The sequence below is a fragment of the Narcine bancroftii genome, chromosome 4 (assembly GCF_036971445.1).
Source record: "Narcine bancroftii isolate sNarBan1 chromosome 4, sNarBan1.hap1, whole genome shotgun sequence".
NCBI classification, from domain to species: domain Eukaryota; kingdom Metazoa; phylum Chordata; class Chondrichthyes; order Torpediniformes; family Narcinidae; genus Narcine; species Narcine bancroftii.
Genome location: NC_091472.1, coordinates 307,027,814 through 307,053,543, shown reverse-complemented (window position 1 = coordinate 307,053,543; position 25,730 = coordinate 307,027,814). Strand labels below are relative to the sequence as shown.

Here is a 25,730-nt window from a genome sequence, read left to right as displayed (position 1 = left end):
GCACCTTTTTTCCCAGGGTGACAATAGAAAATATCAGAGGATATCTGTTTAAGGTGAGTGGAGGGATTTTGGGGAATATGTCAGAGGTAATCTTTTCACACAGATAGTAGTGGGTGCCGGGAATGCATTGCTGGGGGTGGTGGTGGAGATCGCTACAACAGGAACATTCAAAAATAGGTGTGTGAATGTAAGAAAAATAGTGGATTATGGGTGTGAGGTAGGAATGATCAGATTGTTGTGGTGTAGATCTATATAGGTCGGCACAACATCATGGGCCATAATGCTCTAAAGTTTGATGAAAACTGCTTCCTGCATTCTCATAGAAATGCAAGAAGTGCAAAGTCACTAGATGCTCGGGTGATCATATAAATGGCCTTTTGCGTAAAGCAGTGATTCTCAACCTTTTCCTTTCCCCGCACCTACCACTTAAGTCATCCCTTACTAGCCCCAAAGTATCTATGCACCTATGGCATAGGATGGACAGCAAGCGTCGGCTGATGGACAGCAAGCGTCAGCTGATGGATGCCATAGGTGCTCTGTAATTGGTAAGGGATTACTTAAGGTGGTATGTGAGTGGAAAGAAAAAGGTTGAGAACCACTGGTGCAAAGGGTTTCATGCTCGTCTCAGCTGGTTGTATTTATAATTTCTGAATGTTTCAGTGGCATATTATAGAAAATTAGCAAAGCATGATAGTAGATAGATTAAATATTACTCTGGTGGAAATTAATAAACTGTTCAATTTTTGAATGACATAATTAACGGTAAATATTAAGACAAAATTCATCCTCTGTGATCAAGGATTAGTATACATCCAGAAACAAACAAATTCAGCAAGATTTCCATTTGTAAAGCTGTTTTTCCAAAAGATTTTAAATGGTAACTAGAAGACATATTTTTACCTTTCTCATATGTCAGTCGAGTTGTCAATGGCCAATAACCAATCATAAGCCATGAAAACATGGTCCTAAAAGCATAGTGATATAGGAAGGTAGATTTTTTGGAAAGTGGTTCTTGAATGACATGGAAATTTGAGCTCCATCCATAATAAAATCAGACTTGCAGTACAACCGGAAGAATTGAAATATGTGGAGAGGAAATTTAGAACAAAATAATACATTGCGAAAGTTAAAATATCCCAGATTTTTGTGTTTAATCAAGATGGGTATTTGCTTTTCCATGATCTTTCAACACTTGATGAGGCCAATGTCTTTATACAGTATATAGGTACATCATCTTTTATACGAAATTCTGAAAACTGAAAATTTTTTCAATGGATTTCGTCTACACACCAAACCTTGCATTTGGTGCCAGTCATGACCCAACATGACCCAAATCTGTCCAGTCTCAGAGCTCCTACCAATCAGACGTGCTGGGAACCCAAGGTCCCCACTCCTGCCCGGGAGCCTGATAACGCTGGAAGAGGTCTTTAAAAGATGATGTTTTCAGGTGTTTAGCTTATTTCAAGCCAGTTTATGTTTTACTTAAACGGTCCATCTTTATCTCACTTCATTTACACCCCCCCCCCCCTCCCCACCCCTGTCCAGAGACCCTTCTAGTTGGAGTGTGTCTTTGTTTTAGGCAAATCTGCAATCAGTGCAATTACTTAACATACTGCCGTTACTGTTACTCTATTACCCGAAAAATCCCAAATTCCATAAAGTGTCTGGTCCCCAGGGTTTCGGATAAAAGATTATGATTTAGGGAATGAGATCATTGTGTGATAACATTTAAACTGCCAGGTGGTACTTGTGTTTTATTTTATATGCATTTCTATGTTAAAATATTCTAAATGGATATTTTTGACATTCTTTGACCAAAAACTAATTTCTTAAAGTGCCTAAGATTCCGAAGTTTGTTCCTGAAGAAGCCAAGCCAGTTACACAAAAAGAAATGGTGACTCCATTAAAAGGTATAACAGTAGGCACAAGTTTTATGTTATTTCTTTGGAAAAACATCATATCATTATCTTGGAATGTAATTTTGTTTGTAAACTTTTCAGATAACCCTTGGCTAGATATTTGCCATTTTTCTAGTAGTTATTGTTTTACTGTTTTGTTTCTGTATTTGTGCTGTACTTTGTTGTCCTTGCCAATTAAGTCATTTTGATACTTGCTTTTATTAAAGCAAAATTTGACTCATTTGCCCATTTTGGGTACATCTCTCATTTGGTTAATGTGGAGACTTCTGATTTCCTTAGAATTGACAGATTGTCCAATAGTCCTGAGCTTAGATGAATGAGGGGTAACCTGAGTTGAAATATACACAATTCTTACAGGGCTTGACAGGTTAGACGTGGGTTAATGTTTCACTTTGCTGGAGTGTTAAGGACCAAGGGTCACAATGTTATAATAATGGCATGAGCATTTAGAGCAGAGATTCTCTTCATACAGAGGATGGTGAATGCAGACTTGGCTGTGGATGGATTATTCGATATTTAAGAAATCAAGATGTACATGATCAATGCGAGACCATAGCTTGGAGGTAAAAGAATAGTTATGATTTTATTGAAAGGCAGAGCTAACACAAGGGGCTAAATGACCCACTCCTGTTTCTTACGTCCCTAAATGTTTATACCAATAACATAAAGCAAACTTGGAAATTACAGTGTGATTGGCACAATGCTCTTTGTGTTTTCTGTGTCTTTCTGTGTTAGGTGTATTGTAATGTTCATTTGTTGAAATTCCAACTTTGTGACATTCTTTTGTCCACAAATTACATTTTGTGAAGTTCCTGAGGTTCCTGAGTTTGCTCCGGATGAAGTGAAATCAGTTGCACAAATCCAAAAGATTGTAACAATAAAAGGTATGCAAGAAGACACATGTTTTCTGTGGAATTATTCTTTGTGTAACCATCATTCTCTTAGTGAAAAGTATTTTTTTAAGGGCTTCGTATTACCAGTGCCCGATACATGTTCATCCCCTAAACAGTTGTGTTCTTTTAGTGTCTTGTTTGTGTATTTCAGCTTTATTTTGCTGTCCTGGTACTTGAAATAATTTTCCATTTGCATTGTGGCAAATCAACCAATAAAAATATACCTTTGATGAATCAAATTTTGACACCATAGTCTGAGGGCCAGAGTTGCTAGATGTGTACCAACATTATGTACACTGCATGCTCAGTGACTTGAGCATGACTCCTGTAGAATGGCACACCTAGAACTTGCCATTCATCAACCAAGAGAAAAATTCTACCCCTCCATCCCGCCACCCATTTCCTACCACTTCATACTACTGTTATTTTATTGCATCATCTGCCCTTACAGGTTAATCCTTGTACTTGTGTTTTGGTGTTGCAAATCCACAATATTTGTTTTCCAAAGTTTACAGGGAGAGATGAGATTTGCATTTTTTTTAAAATTTAGTTACAGAAAGTTGAACTATACAATAATAACAGAATCGGTATAACATTGAGGTACTTTATTGTTCCTCTAATTAAGGTCTATGGTAAAATTTTGATCTACCATCATGCAAATTGAGAAATTATAGTGTGATTGGTTTGCTTCGTCTTCCCATTTAATGTAATGTGCATTGTAATGTTCTTTGGTTGTAAGTGCATATACTTGACATTTTGTCCATAAATCTCACTTTTTTTAAAGTTCTAGAGGTTCCTGAGTTTGATCGGGAAGAAAAATCAGTTACACAAATTGAAAAGCTTGCTACAATAAAAGGTACAAAAGAAGGTCCAAGCTTTCTACTAGAATTATTTCTTACACAATTATCATAATCTTAGTTAAAATTACTTCTTTATTAAGATCCTCCGACTACCAAATCTTGAAACATGATCAGCCCCTAAAAAGTGCTATCATACTCGTTTCTTGTTCTTGCATTTGAATTATATTTCTGTCCTTGTATTTGCAATAATTTTTCCACTTGCATTATGGTTAATGAACTATTACAAATATACATCTTCAATAAATAGGACAAGGTAGTCTGTTTGTGACAGATGCCTAAAATTATCTCCACTGGAGCATTATTCTCATGGAATGTTTTTGGTGATGCCATCATGCAGATAACTTGCCATTCAACAGCAAAGAGAAAGTCCCACCTCAAATTCGTATTTATGGCAATGCTATTGTAGTGTATCATTTGCAGTATGTGAAAGAGGTGTTTATTGTTATTCCTTTAAAGAATGAGGCTCCATAAGGGAATAATAAATTCATAAATGATAGAAGCATAATGCAAAATGAGAAATTATTGTGGGATTAGTATAGTACTGTTTGCGTCTGCTGTCTTTCTATTTGCACGTATGTGTGTTGGTCATTTGTTGTAAATGCACACTTTTGACATTCTTTTGTCCATAAATTACATTTTTTAAAGTTCCTGAGGTGGCTCTGGAAGAAGTGAAATCAGTTACACAAATTGAAAGGGTTACTACAATAAAAGTTACAGAAGAAGGTACATGATTTCTGTAGAATTGTTCCTTATGCTATCATTATCTTGCTAGAATTTATTTTTAAGGGTGTCAGATTACCAATGTCCTGAGGCATGTTAATCCCCTAAATAGGTGTGCTCTTTTACTTTCTTGCTCAGGTATTTGAACTTTATTTTGCGGTCCTGGTACTTGAAATAATCTTCCATTTGCAATATGGTTAATTAACAGATACAAAATATACTTTAGTGCAAAAGGTAGCACTTGGATACCAAAAGAACATTTGCTGCATATTCAGTGACTTAAACAGGATTTGCATTGCTATCGCCACACAGTTAACCTGCCATCCAGAATTAAAGATATAATCCTGTACTGACCCCACCACCCCACCTTCTTCCTACCATCTCAAACTTGTACTCAGTGCGACTTTAGTGGACCAATTTCACTTGCACATTAATTCTGTCAGTCTCTTCTTGATGTTGTTACAATTCTTTAGAATGTAGTAGTCCCACTTAAAATATGCAAGGCCTTGTCGCCACAGAGGACCTCGCCAATTGAGTCAAGACTTTAATTTCTACAAGTCCTGAATATGGATCTCAATGTCTGACTAATATACGTTATCAACAGTGAATGTGGGTGTTGGGCTGCAGTTCTCAAGTTCTGGGTCGTATATTTATCAAAAAAAAGTGAAAGATCAATTTTGCAAATGTGTTTCTTTTAAATCCAATGTCTTAATTAACTTAAAATCATTAATTTTTATCTGCAACTTTCTGTAAATGGGATGTAATAAGAGGTCATGATTGCTCAAGAATGTAGAGGCTTTCAAGGTCGATTGAAATGCCAAACTTACAAGTAATTTAGTTCAACCTCAGATGATGCCCATAGAGAGAATAAGATTAGTTTCTGTTAAATGAGGTTTGTGGGTGATGCTGCAAGAAATTTATTCACTCTTTTCAATAAGTATTTGATTTGACACCGTCATCATGAGAACCAAATGCAGTGATTATTGAACGACGTTGTAAAATAGGGAATATGTTATCAGAGTAGAATCTGTCATGTTTATAGGTATTGTTCTTGTTGGGTTACTGTTGATATAGAGATGAGCGGGTTGGGTAATGGAAGGGAAAATGTGATTAAAATGCAACCATTGCCTGTTTAACTACTTTGCATAATTTTCAATTAATTTCATTTGACATTGCCTAATACTAAATTAAAAAGAAATTCTTTAATGTGCCAGAAAAAGCTATGAAACCTTCTCCTGAAGAACCAGTTCCTGTTCAAAAGAAACTCACCACAGTTACAGGTAAAATATATACAGGTTTAATACACATATTTCTTTCTGTATCCTCTAATTTATTGTTGTTATTAAGGTGAGGGTGGAGAGTTATTTTTGTAATACCCAATTCATTTAAAATGTCTTTAATACCTTATTGTTGCATATTAACAGATTATAAAAGTTGTACTGTTGACAACAGTACATGAATTAACTGAAACTGATTAAATAAAATTATATATTTTCTGTGATATAGTTAATGTGAGGTCAAAAACATAGATGATCAATGTTAAGTAAAATATTTGATGTTAACAAAATGTGCATTCTTTATTTCAATAAATAAATACAATTCAAGATATTCAATTCTGAAATTACTGGTCAAAATGCATTGCCAACTTAAGCACCAGCAGATAAAAATGACTATATATTTCTGTACTGTTGATTGACTGAAAGAAATACATTCACCTGGCAATGTAATGGAATAATCGATCGCTATATTCAAAAGGATGGGGTGCATATGAATCAAAGAATTAGAAAAGGGAAGGAAGGTACTAGCGAACATGCTTTGTCAAACCATCAGCCTTACCATCTGATTCTGATAACTCTGTCTTGATAGGGCAACAAGATTCAATGTATTGTCATTGTAATATGCCATGTTGCATGAAATTACCCTTGCCTGCTCTAAGGCAGACAAATTCGCCATTGGCAGAAATTGCCTGAGGCATCTCTTACAGTCAGAGAAAGAGAAGCAAAGGAGAGTTCCTCCCCCCCCCCCCCCACAACCCCCCAGTCACTAAGTGTCTGTAGATTCACCTCCAGTGCTTCCACAGCCCCTGCAGCAACACGGTCCAAACCATTGGCAACCCATGCTCCAGATCTGAGCCTCCAACATGGTCAGGAACCTTTCAGCACAGTCGGATCCCCCTCACATCCTGGTTCCTATACCTGGTACCCCTCCAGCCAGTTTCAAGCCAATCTCCAGCAGTCCGCAGCCCAGAACGAGTCTCCTGACAGCAGTCCCCAGCAGCCTGCAGCCTCCGTGGGTTCCTCGCCTCGAGTCGCCAGCAGCCTGCCACATGCATTGGTCTTTCAGCCATAGACCACAACCCCCCCCCCCCTCACTGGTCCACTGCTGTGGTCTCATCTCTCAGCTGTGGTGCATATTTACTACGCTCATTGTATCTGCTACAGGAAAAATACTGCTGTGCTTTAAATCAACTGACCTTGTTTATGACAGAAGATAAGCCAAGGCAAATAGGAGAAATTATTTAGAGGGCTTTGAGAGATCTTGGATCATTCTGGGGCCTAACTTTTTATCTGGGATCATCAGGACCAGACACCTGCCATTGTTCTGGATGTTGGAATCATTTTGATTTTGGTCCCTTTAAGACTGTCCACCCGATTCATGCTGCCGCCTCTCCCCCCAACTTTCCTTGCTCACCCAAGTCACACTGGTGTCTCTCCCCACCTCGTTTGTCCGATTTGCTCTTCCATCTCTTCCCCCTTGCCCACCCAAGTCGTGCTGCCACCTCTCCCCCGCACCCGCCCGATCGTGCTGTCATTTCTACCCCCCTCACCTGCCCAAGTCACGCTGCCATCTCTCTCCCCCCCACCCGCCCGACTCATGCTGTCATTTCTACCCCCCCTCGCCTGCTCAAGTCACGCTGCTGTCTCTCTCTTTCCTCCCTCCCTCCACCACTGTACCAGCACCAGGGTAACAGCCCCCTTCTCGGTTCCCCTGCACTGGCACTGGTACAGCTGTATGGGGGATTATGAGTACCGGCGATAGCCACTGAACCACTGCAGCTGGACCAACTGAAAGCGTTGTGACACTGGACGGGTATCAGTATACAGCAATTTGGAGGCACTTATTAAGTAGTAGAATGACACAAGATATTCCAACATGAGTTACGCGAGGGTCATGCTCAATGGGTAGGGTGCTTATAAAGTAATGATATGATGCCACTAATTAAATTAGCGATGTAGAACATGATGGGATACATGGGAGTTGAGCGAGGGTCACATTGGGTAATTTTTGGCGCCAAACTCCATCTTTGATGAACAGATGTCATCGACTGAAAAAAGTGCCGGTTTTTGGAATCCCAGATAAAAGATTAGGCAACTGCATTGATCAGCAGTGTCGATATTTTTCTGCCCCCTGGACTGAATATTAAATTAGATCGATGCATACATTCTTTTGAAAGCGTTCTGTATTTCTTTAAGTGCCAGATGCTCATAAGAAGCCAGTAATTGAAGAAATAGAAAAAATTATTATGCCAAGAAAAGAAAAGGTTGCTCCAGAAAAAGGTACAAGGTTAACCAACAATATCTTCGTTTGGAGAAGCACTGTGATTGGATTGAAAATTATAATAATTTTTCACATTTGACTCTTCATTTTGATTCATAGTTTCTTTTAGTAGTCTTTTTATTCATTTGTTAATTTGTACCATTGTAGTGAAATATTATTAGCTCAGGTTACACATGCTTTGATTTAAGCAAATAGCAATGTAATACTTTTGGAGATTTTATATTCAACATTTTAATTAGAAGCAGATGTTAATTCTATTCATTTACAAACATGTTCATTTTGTACAAATTTAATATTAATTATATTGGGTTATTTGATATGAAAAAACTTTAATAAGTTCAACTATTTTTTGAATACATTGCAAATATTTTAGCATTATTATTGTGTTTATTTGTTATTACCAAAAAAAACACAAATTCCATTCTATTCACATTTTGTAATTTAATACTACATAAATTTCCTCAAATTGCCAGAAGTCGTTATCAAGCCAATATCTGAAGAAATCAAATCTACTACTGTGTCAAGAGAAGAAATTGTTCCAACAAAAGGTAAAAATTAATACACAGAAAAAGTTTTCTCTATTTGCTTCATTACTTCAATTATCTCAAATTCGTATCACAGAAGCTATTTTTAAAGTTAGTTTTTAAAAAAAAAATCAATTCCAATAAGCTGTCCAGTTATCCAGAGATCCTGTTGGTTCAGCAACTGGCTGATTGAGTGCTGGTTCCTGAGTTGGTTGAATTCATTGGAAACCTTATTCCCACGTTTACTTTAAACTCACCAGAACACTAGTATTTATGTTTAAACTCACCAGAGCTCTATTTCCCACTCTTCCCTTAAGTGCATCCAGGGCTCTTTTCACATTCATTCTTTTAACACTAACCTTCTGGACTGATATTGATGTATAGACTCAACAAGTTCTTAAAATATTTTGAAGCTGAAGGCAATCAGTAAAGCAAATGATGCCACTCTAAGTAAGTTTGTCTAATAATGATAATAGAAGTTATGATATCATTACATTTGCTGGAAGTTTTATACAGTACACATTGAATATTTCATATTATACTAAGCAACGTATTGATTTCATGTGTTGAAAATGCCTAAATCTGTTTATGATAATGTGTTGAATGGATGGAACGAGTGCATTTATATCAATATTTTAATAGAAATGTCACCTAATTAAATATGAAGGAACATAGAAATACTGTGATTGATAAAGCAATGCATTTTTCACATCATTTAGATTAATAATTTTATGATGTATGTATGTTATCTGTATTGTAAACACCTTCCAAGATCTCTAAATAACCCCAGGTGAATAGTTTAATGGAAAAAATAATATTCTTTCAAGTTCTGGAGATGCCCAAGAAGCCAGTTGTTGAAGAAGTGGAACGAATTATAATCACAGGAGAAGAAGAGATTCTTCCAATGCCAGGTATGAAAATACAAAGGATCTGAATCAAGTTATTAGTGCTTAACATGTGACTGTACGTTGTGGTCTTTTTAGAATTCAACTCCATTCAAATTGGACCTCAGCAACCATACGAGTTAAAATGTTTCATTGCAGTTGAACAGATCGAAGAAATCAACTAAAGATATAAATCAGCATTCTGACATGAGTAAATGAATCAAATAGCTAAATCTTCTATTTTGTCCAAAAAGACTTAGTGTCGTTATAACAATTACCGCACCGAAACAGGCCAATTTGGCCCTTCTAGTCCGCACTGATCCAAGTACCCTCCTCTAATCCCACTTACCAGCGCTCTGCCCATATCCCTCCATCCCCCTCCCATCCATATACTTATCCAACTCTTTCTTAAATGACAAAATTGACCCTGCCTCCACCACCTTTCCCGGAAGCCCATTCCACACAACATTTCTAGAAAGCTTTGGAGACAATTTTATAAGTTTGTGCTCATAAGCACCGTGAAGATTTTTGACATTTTTTCAATTGTTTTCAGACATGTCTTTTAATTTTTTTTATCCATTAGTACTGGATTTCATTTCAGATCCTCCAAATTTAAAAAAAAAATGTGTTTAAGCTATTATATTATTTGATCCCTATTTCTAAACGTGTGTTATTTTTGCATTTGCTTAAATACATCCAAGGAAAAAAATGGAATTATTATAAAGATTAATGATTTTATTTATTATGTATTTTGTTTTAATTTGTCTTACAAGTTCACCATTACCTTGAACACTCTAAATTTCTTCTTATTTAGAACCATAGAACACTACAGCACAGAAAACAGGCCATTTTGCCTTCTAGTCTGTGCCAAAACATCATTCCGTTTGTCCCACTGACCTGCACCAGTTCCAAAACTCTCTCCCATCCATGCATCTATCCAATTTATTCTTAAAACGTACATTATTTTAATAATAATTTTCTTTAAAGAACCAGAACTCGTTAGGGAGACAATTCAAGAAGATATCAAAACAGCTATTGTTACAAAGAAAGACAGAATTCCAACAAAAGGTATAAACATATTTCTTGTTAAATAATTGAACTCGTTTATAAAATTTATGCTTTCTTCTGCGTTCATCAGTGTTGCATTCAGCATCCTTCATAATTTCACAATCATTCAATAATTCTGTGTCTCCATTTTGTGCTTTTTGTTGTTTCTTCATAATTGTACATGACTGTTTGATGTTTGAAATCTATGCAAGTTTATAGTGAATACTGATTACATCACTTATATGAATGGATATTTGATTGCGGCCATGCACATTCAGATATTTCAGACATCGCTCATATTTGTTCACTATTATTGGTGGTATGGTTTAGATCACACCTTTGAGATATAACAAATAAAATGATAGTTTGTCTTCAATTATAAAGACGATAAGGAATTCAGGAGTTTTTTATTATTATTTTGTGAATAGATTTTCGTCAAAAATCATTGTTTCTGGGTGCAGTGAAATTGGTTATTGATGGTAATATATAAATAGCAGTCATTTTGATTGCAGAATTGTTTTTTGATTATCAAGAAAATGTTTTGTGTTGATTCCCGTCCGTCTCACATGTCTTGTGCGTTAAGTTGTTTTAGTTTGTGTCTTCATTGTGCATCTTATGTTCTGGAATTATTTGTATCTGAAATAATGTCATTCTTTAAAGTGTCAGGCATTCATAAGAAACACGTTGTTGAAGAAGTGACGCCAGTCGCTATTCCAAAGAAAGAAGAAATTACTCCAACCAGAGGTAGAAATATATACGGGAATTTTTCTATAGACACTATTCTTGTAGAATTTGTCTTTCATAGTCATTCTTTAACACTGAAATGTCACTTGGTGCTCTGTGTTCTGTATGTAATGACTGTACTCTATGTTTTTATAGGTTTTACATTTTGTGTCATATATCACTATTGTATATCAAGCATTTAGGGAAGATTTTTTGATAACATGCAAGGAAATGTAAATAATAATTTTATGTAGGGATTAATATTTCACATAAATGCCTATTCAATATTATAGACATGAATAGTTGATCTAAATATTTAATGTTTGAACTATTATATCAGTTTTATTTTGTAGGCTTAAATAATATTGAAACATTTTTCTATCCAAGTCTGTTAATAAAAAATACAGTATATTTAGGCGTACAAGTTGTCTTTCAGTTAAGTCAAGTCCCCATTTTCAACCTCATTTTCATGCTTTGATCACATATTGGGCATATAAGTCAACCCCCAAAAAACGCGATGACTGAGCTGTTGGGCTCAGGGTGGTTGTTATCAAAACAATGAAAGTATGAAGTGAGTTTTAAGTTAAAAGTAATAGAAATGGCCAAGAAATCCTGAAATTGGGCTGCTGCAAGAAAAATTGAGATATATGAGAAGTTGGCAAGAGATTGGAGGAAGGAAGAAGATACTTTAAGAAAAATACCAAAGAGGCACGTCCAATGAGAAGAGGACTCCTTCGATGACCAGAGTTCAAAAACCACGTCACAGCATGGGTACGTGAACAAAGGCAAGATTGTTACAGTCACGCAAAATAAAATAAGAGCATTTGCACTGAAGTGGGAAAAGTCTCACCCAGAACTCAGTAAAGCTTTTGAATCCACAGTAGGCTGGTGCAACCATTTCATGAACAGGAAAAATGTGATATTACGACAAAAATTGCTCAGAAACTACCAAAAGATCTTGATCATAAATTTGTAAGTTTTCAACTGTTTATTATGCGTAACTGGTAGAAACGCAAGTTTGCATTAGCAAATATTGGAAATACGGACAAAACCCCCATGAATTTCAACACGATAAGCAATAGAACAGTAGAGGTGTGAAAACTGTGCAAGCCAAAAGTACAGGCCATGAAAGGACCAGGTTTATGATGTTGTTATCGTGCATGGCTGGCGGGACGAAGTTAAGACCCATGGTAATCTTCAAGCTCAAACTTAAACCTAAAATAAAATTCCCTCAGATATTTTTCTACATTTTTATGAAAAAGGATGGATGGATGAAAATTGTGTAAAACCATGGATAGACAATGTGTAGAACAGGCACCAAGGCAGTTTACACAAGGAATGGAGTTTGTTGGTCTGGGATATGTTTTGTAGCCACTTAACTGAGCACACTAAAATAATATTTACATCACGGTTATCCCAGTTGGTTTGACATCTCTATTGGAACCTCTCGATGTCTGTTGAACAAGCCATTCAAAGACCATGTGTATCAAGAATGGAATATTTGGATATCGAGGGCAGAAAAATCATTTGTAAAAGGGGGGGGCAAGGCGTGTGGCATCACTTGATGTACTGTATGACTTCATGCTCAAAGCATGTGTTACGAGCCCAGAGGACCCCAAAACCCAGCAGCAATAGATATTCACCAAGACAAATTGTTACTTAAACAAAAGATGTTTTTAATTATCTTTAAACATTAAAGCAGAATTACACCTCAACTTATCACTATTGACTTAACTAACCTAACTTAACCTCATTCTAATTCTAAGCACATGTGTATGTAATGTGTGTGTAAGTTCAGAAAATTTCTTTGATTCACATTCCAATCTTGCTTCTCATTCCTCCAAGTTTGCAGGTTGCAGACAATTCTTATACTATGCACAGAATTTAACATTTATGAAGTTCACCAGGCTTTGGTGCTTGAAAGGTAAATGGTTACCACTCAGGAAGGTTCATGTCGGTTTTCAGAGAGAGATTTGTTGTTCGCTGGGCACCCACAATTGATTCATTTTAATCAGCCACTTCAGTGTCTTGCCGAAGAAACCTGCCCTTCAGGGTTCTCCAGTTTGATGACCTCTTTCTTTCAGGTCACCACAGAGTTCTGTTTTGTTTCTCTTATTTAAAGTGAAACGTTAGACAGCCAGTCCTCTCCTCTTTCATGAACCACAAGGACTTTGACCAGGGTGAACCAAGCACTCACAATCTATCTTCCAAATCGGGTTATCCACAAGCTTAACAGCTTGTCCTGTTTCAGTCCCAGCTGCTGCTAGCTGTCAAACTGCAGAACTGAATTCTCTCTCTCTCTCTTTCAGAGAGAAAGCCTGTTTTACTCTCTCTGCTTGCAAACCACATGACGCTCTTAGAAGAGCAAATTCTACTCCAGGCAGCCTGCTGCTCCAACCAGTTCTTTAATCTGTTGCCTTTTTGTAAACAACAATCTATTAGTGGTCTCTTGGGCACTCTTCAAAGCTTTTGCAAAGGCTCTTGGCGCCGGCCTGTCTGGCATGAGCAGAACCAGTATTTTAAATAAGATCTGTTTTAAAGTGTTTCTATGCATCCTACACTAAAAAAAACTGCCCCAATTTATCTCCCAAAATCATATCTATATACAATACAAACACAGCATAATCTGTCACATATGGGATAAAATGAAAGTAGAGACGTAATAAAATTGTTTAAGAAATGCAGTATCACCTTGTGCAATTATTGCTATAGAAGATGATTTATTGTAGAACACTGATGACGAAGCTGAAGCTGCCTCATCAGATACAGACTGGGACCCATATTATGACTATTTAAACAGTGAGACTGTAGATGTGCTTGCCGCAATCTCTGCCTCAGGCAATGATAGTGATTTTGAAGGAGTCTAAATATGTTTTATTTTCAATAAAAATGTTGTTCTAATATCCTGGTAACAGGAACATTTGCTGTAGTTGTTTTATTTTTGGTTTTACAAGGGTCGACTTATCCGCTGAATCGGCATTGAGCAGTTTTTTGAGTTGAATTTAAAGTCTCAAAAGTGTACCTGGCATATAATTCGACAACCCCCCCCGCCCCCTCCCCGCCCCAATTTTTGAGTGATTGTTTGAAGGTTTCAAGATACGACTTGTACGCCAAAATACACAGTAGGTAAACTTAACAGTTCAATACGACATAGATTCTAAGAATACACGGAGGAAAATAATTTATAACCAATCATTTAAATGCAATTAATATTATCAATAGTAGAAGCTCAGTCTTCTCAATGAGCATGAAATTTGTTGTTCATCATTAAATTCTATTTATGTAATTTTGTATGTGAGTATCTAAATTTTTGTCAATCTTCTTTGATGTTAAATAAGGATTTAAAAAGAATTTCTAACAACAAAAGAGAAACGGCAGTTTTACCTTAGACACTTTGCATAGTGTTGCTTTTATCTAATTCCACCCAATCTAAGAATTTCTTTTGGCCATTAATTCCATGCTAGTGGATAAATGCAATTGGAAGTTCAATTCGAAAATAATTAAACTAATTTATTAAAAGGCACTGTGATAGTACAGACCTATCACCAATGTTTATAGTTACAGTATCTAGAGTATGTAATGACTGTGCTTACAGCGATTGGCTGAGAGCTTAGCCACGCCTACTCTCTGGGCCTTAAAGGGTTATGTCCCTAGCCAGGTCGGATCATTCCAGACTGGTCGGCCACCTGTGAAGAGCTCCTGTCTTTTGCTAATAAAAGCCTTGGTTTGGATCAACAGGTCTTTGATTCTTTCGACGAGCTCTACAGGCACTTGTAAAATAAAATTTAGTTGGCAAAAGTCCCAGTTCGGCAGCACAGAATGAATCACACAGTTAGAAATTATGGATTGATGTAACGAAATACTCCAACTGTCTAATTACTCAGGAAAAGATGTTCATTCTTGTTTTTTGTCTATTATGTTGGCTTCATGCTTAATGTAATGAGCTTATTTATTATGAGTTAATAAATCAATAATATTCTTTGAAGTGCCAGAGGTTCCCAAGAAGGCACCTGCTAAAAAGATTAAGCCAGATACTGTACCAAGAAAGGAGGAAGCCCTTCCAGCTAAAGGTACAGATATAATTGAAAGGCTTATAATATTTTGTTCAATGCAAACTGTTTCTAATTTCCATGCTGGATCTCCAAATTCTATTGGCAGTGTGGAAATCATGAGAAAAGCTCCCAGCAGTTCTGATAAGAATTACTACCATTAACCCATTTAAATGGCAGTAGGTCCAAGAGTTCATCATAGGTGCTTTATGGATTGGGAATTCCTCCAAGATCAGGCGATAGTTTGACTCAAACACCCATTGATTCAATGATGAATGTAGGGCTGCGCATTGGGAGGTGATTACTTTTTTAAATTTAATTATTTCAATTTGTGTTTTTAGAGGTTTTAATTTTATTTAACTCTTATTGTTTTAATCAATTGGATCTTTAACGCTTCCAAAAGTTGGAAATGATTAAAAATTGTTCAGATACTCACCTGAGATTTTATAGCTGCCAAAGCAGGGATGACCCCATGTTCACTGTCAATAGAAAGAAACTAATTTTTAGGGTTCAAACTTTTCTCACTGCGTCATTCAGGCCATGTTACCAGAATCCAAATCATTCAAAGTAATGAGAGTGGTCACACTGTATAGGGACTGGTGAGGCTACACCTCAAGGTGGAACTATTTATGTGTGGTTCCTATCTCCTAACTTGAGAAAAGATAAACTGGCTTTAGAGGCAACGCAGAAGAGGTTCGCCAGGTTGATGCCATCCAGAGGTGAGGTGGTAAGCATATCAAGTGAGATTGAGCAGCCTGAGATTGTACTTCCTGGAATTCAGAAAAATTATGAAATGGGCAGATCATTTTGAAGGAGGAAAGTTGCTTCCACAAGTAAGAAGTAGGCCCAAGATTGAAGCCATTCTGTGTTCATTGACCAACTCCATTTTTTCTAGTGTTTTCTTGATCTTTTATTTATATGTCATCTTTTTAAATATAAATTCCTGCCATGAATATTATCTGAAAAGAACTATATTATTTTAAGCACCAGATGTTCCCAAAATGCCATTAAAACCAGAAGAAAAACCAGCCATTGTTCCGAGGAGAGACGACGTTACACTAATCAAAGGTACAAAGTGGCAAAGCTACTCATAGCGTGGTAATGCATTTGCACCACCATTATCTTGATACTTTTCCTGGAAGCACAATACTCTTATGTTGAACTCTTTTTCTATTCTTTTTCATTTGAATGAAATTCATTGACTTGCCAATTTATCACTGAATCGTTTATAATGTGATTTTTTTTATTTTCTGTTTGTATGGTGTAGATGTTTTGTGCAGTCAACTTCATAAAATTTTAGATGATGTAAACAAGCTATTCAACATTATAAGCCAGTGTTCATGCATCACACAAGCTTCCTCCCATCACCTAACTATATCAAGGTGCTCTGTATTCCCTTCATCCCTTTTTCTCATCCAGCAAATGTTTGTGGTCATCCAAATTATTCATCTCAACTTTTCTACGTGATTGTAACTTTTTTGTCATTCTTAAAAGAAGACATTGATTTTCTCTAATCATGGCTTTTTTTTTTGCCTAGTTCTTCATTCCTCTGCACCTTTTCTCTTAATGACTATCGGATCCCTGCATAATTTAAAACCCTTTATCAAGTCACTTCATAATTGTTTTTTTCTGGACAGAAGAATTCTAGCTTCTTCATCCTTAAAAATCTGTTTAAAAAAATCTTCCGAGAAAATGAGGAGAAATTTCTTCAACCGGAGGATGGTGATGGCTGTGGAGGCCATGCCCTTGCGTTAGGCAGAAGTTGATAGCGTGTCCAGAGTTACAGGGAGAAAGCAGGAGAATGGGGTTGAGAGAAAAAAAGATTTGAATGGGAGAGCATATTCTTTGGGCCGATGGCCTAATTCTGCTCTAATGTCTTTAGGTTTTGTTTACTGCTTGACTTGCTGAGAATAGTTTGTTTGAACTAAGATCATACCGATAGATTGCGTGATGCCAGAGTTTGAGCCAGAGTGACAGATGCTCAAGCGCCTGTTGCTTCTCGTATTCCAGGCCCGCTCAATTAAGCCCAATCTTTTAAAAATCCTTTTTTTTAGAGTTTGGGTTTTAATGAATTCACTTTTAAGTTGAATTTTTTTGGTAAATACAATGAAAATGTTTCAAGTCACACTGTCAAGTTTTCATTCTAATGGTTGTCAGTCAATCATAAAACAAATTAACGTTTGCATCTGTGTGGTTCAAAGTGGAATCATATGGTTTTGAGTCTTTTTGTAATGTATGTTCTGTGTCGTGTTAATATATTATTCAAATATCTTTCATACGTTATATTTTCTTAAATTTATCTGAAAACACTATTTATTCCAAGTGCCAGAGATTTCGAAGCCAGAAATACAGGAAGATATTGAGATAGTTGCTGTTTCAAGGAAAAGTGAAGTCATCTCAAGAAAAGGTACAAACGTCTACAGAATCATTTCATACCTGCTCTTCTACATTAATATGAAATTTGATGATACAGAATGATCAACTGTCATTGCTTCAGCAATATGTAGTATATAATCGTAACTTTTTTCTTAGAAGATAGTTTATCTTGTTTTAGATTTGTCTTCCTTGTATGTTTTATATTGTACATTTTGAAATATTGCTTCAAAATGATGACATCTTTGATAAATTTCTTTCTTGATCATGTTCTTTCAAGTCTTGGAGATTCCAAAGAAGCCATTTGACACTGAATCTCAGCCAGAGACTATGCTAATAAAAGAGCGAATCACGGTGACAGGTATAAAAATATTTTGTAAAAACCATTCTTACACTTTATTGATTTTTTCTCCTTTTTATGGCCTTTTTTGTCTCAGTAGTACCATTTGACTTCTGAAATGTCATTTTAGGTGGTTTTGCAGCATTGTAAATTGTGCTTTACATTTTCGAGTCATAATGTAAGATTTTAAATTGGGGAGATTATTATTGATTCATTTAACATATTATAATTGACAAATTGTGCAGTCAATGGAAAACTACAATTGAAGAGAATTTTGGAGAATATGCAAAAGCCATTCGATCATAAGATAAGAAATAGAAATGACAGAACCAGTTCCCATGGCCTGCTCCCCTATTAAGATCAGTATCTAATAAAACAACTGACATCCATAACCTCTGTATGAAATAATTTCTTCACAGCTCAGCTACAAGTGGCCAATCGCTTAACCTGTGATCACGTCCTCACCTCACCCATGTCTAGTCTTTGCTCCACAGTTCTAAATTACATAATACAAAATATACCCATCGTAAAGTGGAAGAGAAAAGCAATATTATTGGAAAAGGAATGTTCACAAAGATTTTTGTTTTAAATGGCTGCTTCTACTTCTCAGAACATTCAGAAGGATTTTATAGCTGTTTCAATGAAATAAAATTAACCAGCCAATTTACATTACATTCATGGTGTAATCAGGAACAAAGCATTGAGTTCTCACAGATTAAAAAAATGGAAATACCATTCAAGTGGCTGGCATTGACAGTAAGGCTGCAAAGACATTCAAATTTGTCGTTTTGCAACTCCCTCCCCACCACAACATTCTACAGAATGTTGACTTCTTTGCTAGTGTCAGCTTGGATATATTAACATAACTATTTCCAGCCCACATTCAGACCCCAAGTAGGCCATATAGGTATCCCATACTCTGGACCCTGGCTAATGCAGCAAGCCTACCCTTTTCCTCACCTCCAGCTCTGGCCGCACAGTTCTATTGATATTTCTTTCAAAACACAATCTGCTTGAGGAACTCAGTAGGTCAGGCAGCACAAGTGAGCAAAAAAGAATGGTTGAGGATATGAGGCAAAGCTCTTTATCGAGACTGAGGAAATATAGTGCAGAAGCCAGAGTAAATAGATGTGAGGTGTGGGACAGGCCCCCATTAGTGATCAGGTGGAAATACAACATGCCATTCAGAGGCAGATGATTGCAGAGGCCTGTCAAAAGGGAGAGAGAGGAAAGAAAAACAAACTGGTCAAGTGGAGGAAAAGGATGGAGCGGGTAATTTGAAGACAAAGGCAGCCAGTGCTGGAATCTGATGAGTAGAGAAGGTGAGAATGGTGGAATAACGAGATGAAGTGGAACTGAAGGGAAGAGGGGAGAGAGCAGAAGAACCCAGGGGTGAAGGGGATGGATGGGGATGAACTATAAGCCACTTTCAGGTGCAATCGCTCTGAGAATGCGGCTGCGGGTGTGTTCAAATTGACGTTCAGGTGGCAGCGCTGAAGGTGCTGTCCTGGCACCTGAAAGGGCTGGCTGCAGGAGAAGCACCTCAGAGCGAACGCCCGCTCCTGTCGACTGTGGCCGTAGTCCCACCCGCTGTCGTGACGTCGTTTGCAGCGCATCGAGGCTGAAGCAGAAAGGAACACAGGATCATTGGGGGCCCGGAGCAGAGAAGAGAAATGCCTCTCACATACCAAAAAATGTAACTGTACCAGTAATGCTGAGCCTGCACACCCTCCAGTTTTTCAAAAATAGCGCCAAAGCATCTCAGGCTGATGATGTCACCACGACATCATCAGCCCACCCCCTAGCAGCCTCTACTGCTTTCAGGTGCCTCAGGGGACTGCTTGGAATATACCTCCCTGAGGAGGGTTGGGTAAGTACTCCTCAAGGCTGGGTTTTCCACTCTCAAGTGGCCTCCCAATAGTCGCATTCAGGTAGAATAGAAGGCTTTACATCGAGGTATTCTGGCCACCTGAAAGTGGCGATAGAGAAGGAGAAATGAGAATAGGTGGGAGGCTGGATGGGAAAGGTGACAAAAAAGTGGAAAGGGAAGTACAGAACAGATACATAAGCGAATGGGGTCTAATTTACTGAACAGAAAATCCTATGTTCAGAACCTTGGGCTATAGACTGCCGAAATGGAATATAAGATGTTATTCCTTTTGTTCATTCTGGCAAGAAAAGCATGAAGAGATGGGTTGATGTGGGAATGGGAAAGAGGAGTTGAAACAGCATGAAATTAGGAGCTTAGGATGGCCATTGCAGACAGAGCCATGCAAAATAGTTTCTAAGTTTGTGTTTGGTCTCACCAATATACAGGAGGATACATCAGGAGCACCAAATACAGTAGATGAGGTTGAAGGAGGTGTATGTGAATCGTTGACTCATGTGAAAGGGCTGTTTTGATGTCCTGGATGGTGGTGAGAGAGATGTAAGAGCCAGTTCCAAGGGAAAGTACCAGGGCAATGGAAAGATGGGTTGGGAGAGATGAGTCGACAAGGGAATCACGAACGAGCATTACTGATGGAAAGTAGAAAGGGATGGAGGGGGATAGGTGTGCCTGGTGGTTGGATCTAGTTGCAGCTGGCAGAAATGACATAGGATTATGTACTGAATGCCTGGCAGGTTGAAAGAACTAGCCCTGTTTTGCTTGATGGGGGGAAAGATAAGTGCAGAACTCTGAGTGGTGGATAAAATGTGGGAGACGGCTTTGTTGACTGCAATAAAGGGGAATCTGTATTAGTTAAAAAACGAGCCCATTTCAGATGTCCTAGATCAGATGGACTCCTTTTGGCCGCAAAAGTGGAGAATCTGACAGGAAGGGATAAAAAGCTTCCAGATCAGAGGAGGAGTTGGCTGAGGTGAATGGCAGGAAATAGTTTGTCTCCTGAGACACGGAGGGATGTGGAAAGGAGAGAGAAGAGTACAGTTAGATTGAAGCGAGAGAAAAAAACTGTTTGTGGGAATTGCAGAATAAAAACACGAAAGGCCAGAAACATTCAGCAGTTCAGGCAACATCTGTGGGAAAAGAAACAGTTATTGTTTCATGTCAGAGGCCCTTCATCAAAATGTTTCCACTTCTGATAAAGTGTCTTCAACCTCAAATATTACTTTTGTTTCTCCTTCCGCAGATGATGCCTGATCCACTAAGTGCTTCCAGAATTTTTTGTTTTTGTGTGCTGTGAAATGAAATAAATATTGGCTATAACACTGAAAAAAAAATCCATTGCTATATTTCACATTTTATTCCCTCCACCATCCCCCTCCCCCCCACCCCCAAGCTGACAGGATATCCAAGTACAGTAAAAGTATTATTTTTGTTATTAGCTTACTTGGGTATTTTGTTTAATGCAATATATTGTACTAGTTCTATTGGTCCTGTTTGCTTCATGTTAGTCTGAATTTTAGTTGTTTAGAAATAAATTTCATCTTAAGATTGTGTAATATCCTTTAAAGTGCCAGAAATGACTGAGAAGCCATTGGCGGAAGATGTAAAACCAAGTAAAGAAGAGATCACAGCAAAACAAGGTACAAGATGAAAGGCAGACACCATTCAATCTTTACTCAACAAAATGTGAATAATTTACACTTCTACTGATGACCTCCACACATCATAACTAGAATCTTGCTTCTTCTGGTGTCTTTTGCCCTTTTGTGTATTTGGTTGTCTGTTGCATTGCGATGTTGCCGTTAAATAGCTGGATAGACTCTCTTATACCTTGTAGGATATTTGAGGATTAGATTAATTATTTTTTTAATTTAATTGAAAAGTAAGTTGGATTGAGCAGTTGAAATTTTATTAGCTCAATACCTAATATGTAGTTATTCAACAATACAACACAGGAATGGGCCTGTGGTCTGCGACATCTGTGCCAAACACAAGGCATAAATTAAACTAGATCTCTTCTGCCTGCACATGATCAATATTCATCCGCTTCTTGCATATTAATCTGTCCACCACAACTTCTGACACCATATTCCAGGTCCTTTTCACTCTCTGTCTATATTTAATTGAAATGATTTATAATGGTATTTTAACAAATCATTATCTGTCACAAATGTTTTTAAGCCACGATTGGCTTGAATTGGCTGAACAGCAGGAATTGCTGCAGACATTACAGATACCAAAGGTTGAACTTGTTGGCTGTCGGCACCTTAGAGCTGATTGGCAAGATCTGAAAAATGAGGTGGTTTTAGAGCACAATTTCAAGATTCCTTTCTAAGATACCCTGAGAAATTTTGACAGAAGTCAAAGCTGCAGGCAGAACTTTGTATTCTGTCAAATCAGTCAGATATTTCAATTGTCTTAAATGTCACTGACATTCAGAAACATTTAATAATTATTAACATGAACGGAAATACATTTAAAATAATGATTTGTCTCAAAATAGAGTTAACTAAAACACAAACTCACTGATAAATTATTGTAAATATTAAACTAAAGCAAAAGAATTGAAATAAGCTAATTTTCCTTCTTTTAGCTTCCTGATGTGCAGATTCAGAATCCTGACTGAAATCAATGAGATCTCAAGACTTGCTCCTAGATCCTACTGATATTGGATAGGAATGGCCATTCCCAATGTAGTAGCAGAGCAATCCCAGCATCTGAGATCATTGCATTCCTAATCACCCCCAAACTTGTCAGTAAATTTTAATTTCCCTACTGGATATTTTGCTGATTTATCTGCAAATTGGAGGTTATTCCTCCAATTTTACATATTTTGTTTTCCAGTGGCAAATGTTCTCGCTAGGCACTATTCCCTACAAAGGAACTTCACTTCTTCTTCCATAAGTATTTAGATTACGTCTTTCTAAAATAAAATGTTAGTTGATGTTGATGTGGCATTCATGGGCTTTGTTTCTGCTTGTTTTCATTGGTTTTTGAACTACTTGTATTTTCTTAAATATATATTTTATCTTTAAACAACTATATTCTTCAAAGTGAATGAAGTTTGGACAACAACTGTCGTTAAAGAATTTCAACAAGAAATTGTTCAGAAAAGAGAGGTGGCTGCTCCAATTAAAGGTACAATAAATATTTCTTACAGACTTACAGGCCGCAAGCCCTGCTTTTCTAATCATCTTTCAAAGTCAATCTCTAAAATCTTTGCAATTTTCATTTATAAGTGTCCAATGTGTGTGTACCATGTTAACGAATCAATCTTGTATTTTATGTCCTGTCTTTGTAATGATCGCTGAAGAAAATATTTTATTGTTTGTCTTGTATGCTATCGGCTTAATTCATAGAGGTTGAAATAAAATTTTGTTACTCCATACAAAGGTAATTAATTGTATAGTACAGCACAGGAACAGACTTTTTTGGCCCATGATGTTTGCACCGATCGTGCTGTGAGATGAAACTAAATCTCTTCACCCTATACATGATCTATATCCCACCACAATAACTTCTCTATCCAGAAGCATCTTAAATGCACTATCTTATCTGCTTCCACCACTATCCCAGCAGCCAATTAAAGGCACCTGCCATTCTCTGGGTAAATGTTGGAGGAACTCAGATGGTCTTTTCAGCATCTATATGAGACGATTATATATCGCCGATGTTTCGGGCCTGAGCCCTTCTTCAAGGAAAAATCAGAAAAAGATATATCAGAAAGTCTGAGAATTCAAACAATGGGGGAGGAATCCAGACCAACAAAAGGTGTTAATTGGATGTGATAAGGGTCAAGGAGAATTTATCATGTCTTGCCAAAGGAGACAGGGAATGGAGAGACAACGGGGAAAGTAGGGGGTGGTTTAATGAAAGCCAGTGAAGTTGATATTAATACCATTCAGTTAGAGGGTGCCCAGTCAGAAGATAAGGATTTTTTTCTCCAATTTACAGGTAGTCTCAGTCTGGCAGTACGAGTCCATCAACACACATTTCGGCAAGGAAATGGGATAGAGAATTGAAATGGTGGCCACTGGGAGATCGACCCTATTGTGGCAGACAAAGCCGAGGTGCTCAACAAAGCGATCTCCAAGTCTGCATCCAGTCTCTCCGATGTAGAGGAGTCCACAGCGGGAGTACTGGATGTGAAATGTTCCTTCATTTGGAAGGACCGTTTGGGCCCCGAATGGTGCTGAGGGAGGAGGTGTGGGTGCAAGTGGAGCATCTCCTGTGGTCACAGAGGTAGGTCCAAAGGGGACAATTAGTGGGAAGGGAGGAGTAGACAAGCGAGTCACGGAGGCAGTGGTTCCCACGGAAGGTGGAGAAGGGAGGAGAGGAGAATACATGTCTAGTGGTGGGATCACATAATAGCTGGCAGAATTGGCGGAAGAGGATGTTTTGGATGCAGAGGCTGGTGAGATAGTAGGAGAGGACAAGAGGAATCCTGTCCTTGTTGCGCGTGGGGGCAGAGGGAGCAGGGCAAATGTGTGGGTAATGGAGGATATTTTGATGAGTGCCGAGTTGTTAGTAGTAGAGGGAAAGCCATGTTGTTTGTAGAAGGACATCTCTGATGATCTGGCATGGAGGTCCTCATCCTGGGTGTAGATGTGTCAGAGATAGAGGAATTGAGAGAATGGAATGGAATCCTTACAGGGGACAAAGTGGTGTAGTCAAGGTAGCTGTGGGAGTTGGTGGGTTTGTAGATGATGTCTGTCAAGATTTTGTCTCCTGAGATGCAAGACAGAAAGATCAAGGAAAGGGAGAGGGTTGCTCGAGATGGATCAAGTGAATTTGAAGTTGGGGTGGAAGTTGGCAGCAAAGTGGATAAAGTCAACAAGCTCATCAAGGCTACACGAGGCAGCACCAAAGTAGTCATCGATATAGTGGAGGAAGAGTTGAGGGGCCTTGCCTCTGTAGTCCTGTAGTATGGATTGTTCATTGTAGCCAACAAAAAGGCAGGCATAGCTGGGGCCCACGCAGGTACCCATGGCTACCCCTTTAACATAGAGAAAGTGTGATGAGTCAAAGGAGAAAGTATTGAGGGTGAGGACAAGTTCTGCCAGCTGGAGGAGGGTGGTGGTGGAGGGGGATTGGAGGAGGGGTAAGTAAGAGTAGGAGTCTGAGAGTTGTCGGCTGGCTTTGGCCAGATAGAGGTCAGTGTGCCAGACCACAACAGCGCCACCCTCATCTGCAGGTTTGATGGTGAGGTTCAGATTGATGTGGAGAGAGTGGAGGGCCAGATGTTCTGAGGTGGTGAGATTGGAATGAGTGAGTGGAGTAGTGGTTGATATGGTTGATGTCACGGGAGCAGTTGGAAATATAAAGGTCCATAGCAGGTAGAAGACCGGAAGAAGGTGTTCAGGAGGAGGATAATGCTTTAAAGCAGAAGAAGGGATCTGAGGTGTGGAGGTGGAGAATCGTGGTTGTGGAAGTAAACATGTAGAAGGGGCGGATGGAAGAAGATTTAACATCATGGCGTGCGCAGACTCGTTAAGGTTCGAGTGAAGAGGGACGAAGGTGTGGCCTCTACAGAGAACAGAGCATTCAATCTCCAAGAGGAGAAGGTCGGAGGGGTTGGTGAAGACCAGGCAGGGGTGATGGGGAGGTTCATTGGGGTGGAAAGTGTCAAGAAGGGGGAGGAAGATGGGGTGGATCAGGAGTTAGAAGTTAGGAAGGGTCCTAAGGGATGATGGGGAGGGTTGGGATGAGGACTACAAAATGGACAGGATTCCTCTTGCCCTCACCTACCACTTCACCAGCCTCCACATCCAACACATCTGCCATTTCCGCCACCTACTATGTGATCTCACTACAAGACATATTTCCCCTCTCTGCCATCCACAGTGACCGCTCCCTCCTTAAGTCCCTTATCCGCTCCTCCCTTCCCACGAATCATCCCTTTGGGACCTACTCCTGTGACTGCAGGAGATACTCCATTTACCTCCTCCCTCAGCA

At 38.2% G+C, this 25,730-nt stretch overlaps 1 protein-coding gene across 1 annotated transcript in view; it reads left to right on the top strand.

The window, feature by feature from the left end:
• LOC138762481 (titin-like) overlaps window positions 1–25,730 on the top strand; it is a 383,050-nt gene that overhangs the window by 182,326 nt on the left and 174,994 nt on the right. Inside the window, 16 exon segments of the mRNA XM_069936233.1 lie at window positions 1,836–1,910; window positions 2,729–2,803; window positions 3,597–3,668; window positions 4,318–4,395; window positions 5,607–5,672; window positions 7,866–7,949; window positions 8,424–8,498; window positions 9,302–9,385; window positions 10,346–10,426; window positions 11,066–11,149; window positions 15,115–15,198; window positions 16,162–16,245; window positions 17,501–17,584; window positions 17,831–17,911; window positions 21,344–21,415; window positions 22,830–22,913. Of these exon segments, the coding sequence (XP_069792334.1) occupies window positions 1,836–1,910; window positions 2,729–2,803; window positions 3,597–3,668; window positions 4,318–4,395; window positions 5,607–5,672; window positions 7,866–7,949; window positions 8,424–8,498; window positions 9,302–9,385; window positions 10,346–10,426; window positions 11,066–11,149; window positions 15,115–15,198; window positions 16,162–16,245; window positions 17,501–17,584; window positions 17,831–17,911; window positions 21,344–21,415; window positions 22,830–22,913 (1,263 nt within the window).